The sequence below is a fragment of the Phoxinus phoxinus genome, assembly GCF_949152265.1.
Source record: "Phoxinus phoxinus genome assembly, chromosome: 20".
Taxonomy (NCBI): domain Eukaryota; kingdom Metazoa; phylum Chordata; class Actinopteri; order Cypriniformes; family Leuciscidae; genus Phoxinus; species Phoxinus phoxinus.
In genome coordinates, this window is record NC_136895.1 from 7,058,750 (window position 1) to 7,067,949 (window position 9,200).

General features: G+C 39.9%; 1 protein-coding gene across 1 annotated transcript; it reads left to right on the forward strand.

Annotated features, from left to right (window-relative positions):
- Positions 1-4,743: 4,743 nt before the first annotated feature.
- On the forward strand, positions 4,744-8,199 carry nmur1a (neuromedin U receptor 1a; the record flags this gene model as incomplete). Its single annotated transcript, XM_079593008.1, has 2 exons — positions 4,744-5,641; positions 7,808-8,199. The coding sequence occupies 2 exons, from the start codon at positions 4,744-4,746 to the stop codon at positions 8,197-8,199; spliced, it is 1,290 nt and encodes a 429-aa protein (XP_079449134.1).
- Between the last annotated feature and the right edge of the window lie 1,001 nt (positions 8,200-9,200).

Below are 9,200 nucleotides of genomic sequence, written 5' to 3' on the forward strand. Positions count from 1 at the left end.
AGGTATGGACCCGTTTAAATTTATTTTCTTATTATATAAAAATAGATAACAAATGGAGAATGTAAGGGCCAATTTACATTATATTAGTCTTTTACCTTCAACCCAATGCATGAATAAATTTTACATTTATCCTACATTTACGGTATTCTTTTGTCTTCAGCGATCTCAATTTATATCTAACACGGATGGACCTCTAACTGCCGCAATAAAACTATTAAATAAAGCATTTTGAATACCTTTTGGAACTTTGAAGGGTTCAATTTGAGCAGAATCTTTGTCAGAGCTAATTTCCTCAGTACATTCAGAATCTGGCCCATAGTCGCCATCTCAACCATATTCTCACATCTTCAAAGAATATTTTGCTCGCTGACAGTTTCTTCACCAGATTCACCATCAAGTGACAATGACACAAATATTTGATTGCGTTTAGTACTTGCTCGTTACGATTCTATTCTTAGATCGCAACAAAGGAAGGGAGACGCCACACAACCACTGCATAAACAATAAGATTTATTTAACTAAAGTAAGAAACGTCAAGTGATCGGTGTAATTGTTAGTCAGCGTGTCAGCATGTAAATGTGTATAGCAAGTTCAAGTGACATCAGTTCAACCAAACATAACCAACGTAAAGTCCAAATCAAAACATCATAATAGGGGAAAATGGATCACATCAGATCTCCGATGCAGCTGTGGTCTCCCATAACCCACACATCCCGTCAGCTCGCCGGAAGCCTCCAGAGCAGCAACAACACCAGTGAGCAATAGTCTTCTTTCTCTGTTTGACCCAGTGTCTTTTAAAGTACCATGATTTCGTTCAGGTGTAAAGCCACGCCCTCCAGCGATCAACCTGTAACTCAGGGACAAACACACAACCACTCACTGAGCCGTCACACTCTGCAGTAAATCACCGAGCCATTTCAAGTTTTCCTGATGTTACTTGTGTGAATTCTTTTGTTTTATGCCTGCGGTGATTATGTTATTCGGTGTTATTGAATAGGTGGGTTCGCAGGGTGGCGTCGGCCATGTTGGTGACCACCTCTGCTATGGACGCATAGCTGACCCATGTGGCCCTCCGTCTGCATGCCAGCTTGTGGTTGTTCTTGTGCCCAGCAGTCAGCTCCTTGCCGAGGTAGACGTAGCTGTTGACCTGCTCGATCTCCTTCTGGCCGATGTGGATGTTGTTGTTGGCGGCCTGGGGGTTGCGCATCAACTTTGTCTTGACCAGGTTCATCTTCATACCAACTACGCCGGCCTGATCGAGCTGGTCGAGTCGCAGCTGCACGTCGGCTGCTGACTCGCCGATTAGGACGATGTTGTCGGCGAAGCGCAGATGGCAGAGCCACTGGCCGTTAACACTGATACCCTTGTTGTCCCAGTCGAGCTGTCGAAAGACGTGCTCCAGACACGCCGTAAATAGCTTCGGCGAGATGGGGTCGCCCTGCTTGACGCCTCTGGCGACGGATATGTACAGTGGCCGGTCGAACAGGGTGATGTTGGTGGCGCATCCACTGTTCAGCTCCTGCTACATGGCAAACATGAGGGCTTAAATACACAAGACAAGGGACACCTGTGAACATAATCAAGACAATCAACCAATGACAACATGACACATTCACATGGGGAACACATGGCAGGATCACATGACTATAACAGGGGATCACATGACAGACATGAAACAAGAACATGAAACAAAACCAAAACGTGACATAAGTCAACGGATATTCAATTATTGCACAGAAAAAAATATACTTACACTATTATATGGTTATACGGCCATGAGTCATATGCGTTTTTGCAACAGCCCCTTAGACTGTATATTTGAACATGAGCCAGGAAGGGACCTCATAATATGAGTTTCAATAGAATATGAGAACAAAAGAAAGAAGGTAATACAGGTTTGGAATGACATGAGTAAAAGCTTTTGTTTTATGGCTGAATCAGATGATTGGAATAATTAGGAAGGATCAAATTTCCACTAGATTAGTTTTTCCCGAGTTTTCAAAAATGCCATTGAAATTGATAACATCACAGACAGATGAGAATGAAGGAGACAACGGCATCAGCTCATTATCTTTTGAGAATCATTATCATCAGGGAAACCAGAGGTATGCTTCATTGTGAAGAGGGACCTCAATCTAATTAGCTAGCTAAATTCAGTTTAGTTATTCAGTTAGTTATACTATGTTAAAAAAAAATTAATTAAATTAAACATAGATCTGCTGATGGTACAATAGCATAAATTAAATTAGATTCTTAGTCCCTCGTGCAAAACACTATGTATGAGCATGAATGGATGTATGTGGACAGCATCAAGTGGGCAGACTGAAAAATGAAAAAAAGACCAAACAAAATGCTCAATGCTTGTATAGGGTTAAACAAGACTTGTGATGCACAGAGTAAGGGCAGAGAGAGAGAGAGAGAGAGAGAGAGAGAGAGAGAGAGAGAGAGAGAGAGAGAGAGAGCATAACTGTGTTTCTCTGTATAACCAAGGACACACTCCCATAATCTTTAAAACCAGAATAGCGGTTGACTAGCAGCTATGAGCTTCTGATGAGAACCTTCCGAACCGTCAGTTTTAATTCAACCGTCAACTGGTGTTTTAACATACTGGATCGTGCATTGCAAAGGGTAAGCTTTTTGTTAATGTTGGTATATTCAGTGTTTGTGAGTTTCTTTTCAAATACTTTATTATTATTATTGCTTTATATGTGTCTTGACAGATACTGGAGGCACATTGGAATGACAATTGCTTTGAGTGGTTTCCTCTTAATTGAATGCTCCGGGGAATGTGTAAATTAGGTTTTAGACTCAGACTAAATGAAATCAAAGTGGCACAAAGTAAAATAAGAGCTTGTTTTATTTACATTGTCTTTTAAAATGTCTGGCACACTTTTTGATGCCTCAGAATAATTATGCTTATTTTGATATATTGACTAACATACTAAAGTACATGTAAAGTATTGATTATTATTTTTTAATGTAGTCTGTTGGTTAATATACAATATGTATTCATGTCCTACTTAAGTGGTTAAAAAAAAGCACTATTAAGTTAAACTAATTGCATTTAATCTAAGTTTAAACTGTAATACATTTGTGGTTAAGTGTGTGGAAACATTACATCAACTTTCTGTGAAATGTTATGCTTTCATCTTTGTATAACCATCACATGAACTTGAAAAGCAGTATACAGTACTAATATAATCCTGCAAGCTGAAACAAAAGGTGTCTCCAATTCCTCCAACTCGCCAAAGACCGTCCCTGCCTCTTCTACTAATAGCATTACTGCTCAAGCATGAGATCAGATCCTGCTGGGGAATCAGCAGTCCTTCTCAAATTTTAACGATTTCCGTGTACCTGCAGCAGTTCACGCTTTCCATCCAATTCCACCTATATCCATTGGGGGCTTCAATTGCCGTCTAAGACGTCACATATAGCTTAATTTGCTTCCTTTTTTCCCTTCGTTTTTTTTCTCGGCTTGATTTATTTTTGCCCCATTCCTTCCAATTCCAAGGCTATATTTCAAAACATGGGTTATATATGACGTATCTTTGAAAACCACTAGAAATAGACCTACCATGAGCTTTGACAAACTATTTTCAGTGTATTACGAATTTGGAGGAATGCCGCGAATTAAAATGTATTGAATTGAAATGCTGGTTTCGTTCTGTTTTGTTTTTATTCTGTTTCTGAGTTGTGAGTTGTGTTTGCTAATTAATTGGTTTATGATTGGATTATGTTCACCTGTTGTTCATTTAGTCTACGTGTTACCTTTTTGTATTCATACCCAAGGGCGCGTGTCCAGCAAGCGTTTTTTCACGCGGCTGGCGTGTTTTTTCAATTGTTTTCAATAGGAGCGCCGCATTTTTAAAACGCCATGAGCGTAACGAGGCGCTGAACGTCTTTTTCACGCTTGAAGCGCTGAGCGTTCTGCGTTTTTTACAGGTCGCCGAGAGTTGAAGAATGTTCAACTTTGGGTAAAACGCAGCGCTCATCACTGTCACTTTTTACCCAAACGTCCAATCACAGTGGAGGAAGGACAGGACTAATACCACACCGACCAACGGATATTCTGTATCATAGCAACGAAGCGTCTCAACTGAGAAAAAACTGCGCTGCCAAAACGCTCTCAAGCGTACATAGCTCGCCGGTTTCAGCAGAGCGCCTAGCGTTTTCATCTGGCTAAAAACGCTTTGGTGGACACACGGCCTAAGGGTACGTTTACACGACAACGATGTACTAGAAATGGGTACTTCGCGTTTTTCACGTAATGTTGTTAAAACGATCCCTGTTCACACGGATCCACGAAAACGACTAAAAACTAAAAGCCAATAGATGGCGAAGTCACTTTGTAAAGAAACACTACGCGTCTATAGACTGAACACGTAATATACATGCACATGATGCCACCGTTTTCACAAATGTGCATTTTTGTAGTTTATAAGGAGACAATAACGGTATGGTTAAAAATTATGCGTCAAAACGCATAAAAAGTTTTGTTGTGTAAACGGACCCTTAGTTTCCTCTGTTCATTGTTCCATGTCGTTTCAGATTGTTTTATATTTAATATACATTTTTAAGAAAATCTCCCACAGTCCGATATTATCTTTCCCTGTTTCCTTCTGCCTCTCAACTGCCTAAAAAACTCTCAATCTGTCCCCCATCAAAAGGTCCTCAATCTGTCCCCTTGCCAAGAAATGTGTTCCTTCTCTGATGTGTCCAACCCTTTCATTCACTAGGTTCAGAATGATTGCCCAACCCAACTGTTCGTCGACGGATTCCTCTGCTCCAAGATGCGTCCCAGATCTGCTGTGCAACACCAGTGTTGTGTTGAACTTCACTGACGTGGAGATGGAAGAGTTTTGCCTCAACCAAGACGAGTACCTGGAGAAATATCTGGGACCTAGACGTTCCCCGGTGTTCCTGCCTGTTTGCGTCACCTACCTGCTCATCTTCTTGGTGGGAGCGGTGGGAAACATACTCACGTGCATTGTTATCGCTCGCAACAAGGTCATGAGGACACCCACCAACTTCTACCTGTTCAGTCTGGCGGTGTCGGACTTGCTGGTGCTTCTCCTGGGAATGCCTTTGGAGCTCTACGAAATGTGGAGTAACTATCCGTTCCTTTTGGGCAAGGGTGGCTGCTACTTCAAGACCTTCCTCTTTGAGACCGTGTGTTTCGCCTCCATCCTCAACGTGACGGCGCTGAGCGTGGAGCGCTACATAGCCGTGGTCCACCCGCTCAGGGCCAAATACGTAGTGACACGCACTCACGCCAAGCGCGTGATCTTGACCGTGTGGAGCGTGTCTGTGTTGTGCGCCATTCCCAACACCAGCCTCCATGGCATCTTTACCCTTCCTCTTCCCAAAGGGAAAGGAGCAGGAGCCATGCTCACATCTGCCACCTGCATGCTGATCAAGCCACGCTGGATGTACAACCTGATCATCCAAATCACCACTGTGCTGTTTTTCCTCCTGCCCATGTTGACCATCAGCGTGCTGTATTTGCTCATCGGCATGCGGCTGAAGCAAGAGAAGATGTTGCAGGTCCTAGAGGCAAAAGCCAGTCTGGGACAAGACAGCTCCTCTAATGTGCGCAGTCAGCAGCAGAAAAAGCGGCGCCAGCAGGTCACTAAAATGCTGTGTGAGTAGGCCAGCCGGCCAATAATTACATTCTTTAGGATATAGCCATGGCTGTTTTAAATCATATTACACTTCAAACATATTCTAAACATATGTGATCTGCTCCAGTACTTTCAGTCGTTTTGAAACACATCTTGAGTTGTATGCACTATTCAGTCTCTGCATTCTAATGATATATAACACCCCCAAATCATTGTTCACATATAACCATTTAAATAGTCAGCCTGGTCTCATTGTTAATTCGTAGGTATTAATACATAACATGTAAGGGTACAACATTTACTTTTTGTACATTTGGGTATATTCTGAAATGTACAAAATGGACGTTTTGGTGACATTTAAACGTAAACTTTATTATTAAGATGTTGTATAATTGCCCTTTTACTATTTTATAGACGAATTTTAGATCCCTAAACCCTACCCCAAACCTTAACATAACCATTTTATAGAGAATATAGAAAGGATACATACTGTACAACTTAGTGGGCAGAAATGTGAAGGAAAATGACAATGTTGGTAACAATATAGCATTTAAATTATATTTTGAGCAACTAATCCCACTCCTACCTCTAAACCTACCCATTTCTGAAAAATATGTAGTTATTAAGAAAAACATAACAGGCGGACAAGTGGAATCACAATTTATTCATTCAAATATTTTACAATATATTTGCTATATTTTAATCGGTTCACGGGTGCTGTGAACTGCTGAACTGAGGCAACTCTGTCACAGCATATTAAAGAATGTCAAAACTAAAAACTAAATAAACTAAATAAAACTAAATATTGTATGAATTTCATTTAATTTTTTTATTTATTATTTTTTACTTACAATCGCATTTTCCCACAAACGGTGCTTTGAGACTTAAGTGATAGAATACATCACATATATTTTTTTAATGGCTCAATAAGGGGGAAAAAGGTCAGAATTGAAAAAAAAAAACAGAAGAAAAAAACTTGAGAAACTATTATTAAGTGTCAGAAACAAGATCGCATAATATAATACTGGGTGTTAAATTCAAAGGAAAATAAACATAATGTTCATAACTCCAGACGTCTTGTGCACAATATCAAAATATATTAAATATATTAAAAAGTCTTCCGCAGCCATAAGATTACTTATATTTAAGTCAGGAAGTATATTTAAGGAAGGAAGAGCAAGAAATATTAAAAGTATATTTAAGTAAGGAAGAGCAGGAAATATTAAAAGTATATTTAAAGCTGCCGTCGGCAACATTTTTTTGATCAAATTCAGTGAAATTGACACTATAATCCGACAGAACAACATAAATAAGGTGGTTTTAGAAAAAAACCCGAGCTTCTAACTCCACCTGGAGCGTGTTATTTTGTTTTGCAAAAATCCACCGCTCCCGGATCATCGGGTCTAAACACCCCTCCCTCGCGCAGACGTGGACGTTACAATATCACATGCACACGACACGCCTGAAGTTCGCCTGAAGATTGTACGAAGCGTGATGGCAGAGAGAAAATCTAATAACAAGCTTCCAATTCCTCGGTTATTGCTATCTATGGATAGATTAGCCAGGGCAGCCTACCTCCGAGTCTATGGTGTTGACCGATGCTGAAGACGGACGCGTTCACAGAAAATCAGGTACACACGCACTGACGATGGGCGGGTGCTCGTTGGTAGTGGGGGAGGGGCATGAGAGTTGTAAACATTCAACATTTTGTCTAAGTCCACTCAATCTGCCAGAGTTGCCGACGGCAGCTTTAAGTAAGGAAGAGCAATTTAAACTGCTGGAAATGTGATGCTGGAAATGTACAGTAGGCAAGCAGTAGAGTAACATTGCATTTGAGATACAATTTGGTTTGGGTGTGTGCTTCCTTCAAGCACTCTTAGTCATCTATATTTGTCTGTTATTAACATTAAATTGGATGTCATCACTTCTCAAAGTGAGAGACAATACATAGATGTTTTCCCCTGATTTATCCATATGAACACTTACATTCAAGTCAAATCATACAGGCTGAAACGTTCAATAACATTCAACTTGTTTTGTCCTTAATGTATGTATATATAATTATAGGATTTTTTTTTTTTTGCTATTCTGAAATAGCCAGTTGTCAGTTTTTACAATAACAATAAATGTAGAAAATAAGTAGAAAATAACTTGTTTTTATCTGTAACACGGTATTTTCTCCTCAGTTGTACTAGTGGTCATGTTTGGCATCTGCTGGGCTCCGTTCCACACCGATCGTCTCATGTGGAGTTTCATGGACCAGAAGAACAGTGAACACATGAAGATTTTCCAGGTCTACGAGTATGTCCATGTCATCTCCGGGGTCTTCTTCTATCTGAGCTCAGCCATTAATCCCATTCTCTACAACCTTATGTCCACCCGGTTCAGGGAGATGTTTAAAGAGGTGATGTGCCACCACAAATGGCATCCCGCCCCGAGGAAATACTCTCTGAGCATGACGAGGGTTACTGTGCGCAGCACCGTGAGTGAAGTCCCACCCTGCAACGGCACCATCACTACCGAAGGAGAAGATTATGATATGGATGAATGCCAGGATAACAAGGCCAACTTTTCCTGAGAAACAAACCTCAACGTGTACATTTTGCACTATATTGTCAGTGGTTGAAGTTTAAATTAACGCTGCAGCTTTACAAAAATATCAGTAATCATAAATGTAAACATAAATTATACGTAGGTATGTTTAGGCAACACTGCAAAAAATACATGGTTTGGTGATTTTCTAACAAAACAAAGAATCTGTGATTCCCTCCCATATATTCACAGCCAGACTGGAACTCTTCTTTGCTAGATCACCAGCCCATTTTCCATTTAATACATATCAAATTATGCAGATTGGCTTGTTTTTACCCTCTGGAAATTGTCTCATTATACCGCCGTTCAGGTCTCTTCACTGTCTGCCAGTATCTGACTAACTGTCTAACACGAGTGCATTTACGAACACACTGTAAAAAATATATTTATAATATTTGTTATCACAACTTTTTATCTTTTGTCAAATCAACTTCGATAATGTGTGAAGATAACATACTATTTTGAGTTTCTGTTTATTAAACCATTCTTCTTCATTGTATTAACTCACATTTTTAATTACAACAAACTCAAAATGTTAAAGGACAAGTTCGGTATTTTACACTTAAAGCCCTGTTTACAGATTGTATCTGATGAAATAGAACTGTTAAGATTAAAGTTTGGACACATGCTCCTGTCAATTTAACTACAATTTACGATCTGTAAACAGGGCTTTAAGTGTAAAATACCGAACTTGTCCTTTAAGGCAACAAGGTAACTTGCTTTTTTTAAGTTAAACCCAAAAAAAAATTTTTACAGTGCACCAGCATATTGCGTTTTGTCTGCTTACTAAAGAGCCACAATGGCTTCCCCGATTGGAGCAACTTCCATTTCTACAGGCATTTTGCACCAATTTTTGTGCCACATTTATAATAAGTATGGAGGAGATTCAAACTGTGCTGCAGTTGTTTGTGATGTATTGGTTTACTAACGAGGTAATTAACAAAACGGCAGAAAAGAGACGAGCACTGATACTAAAGCGTGTTCAGA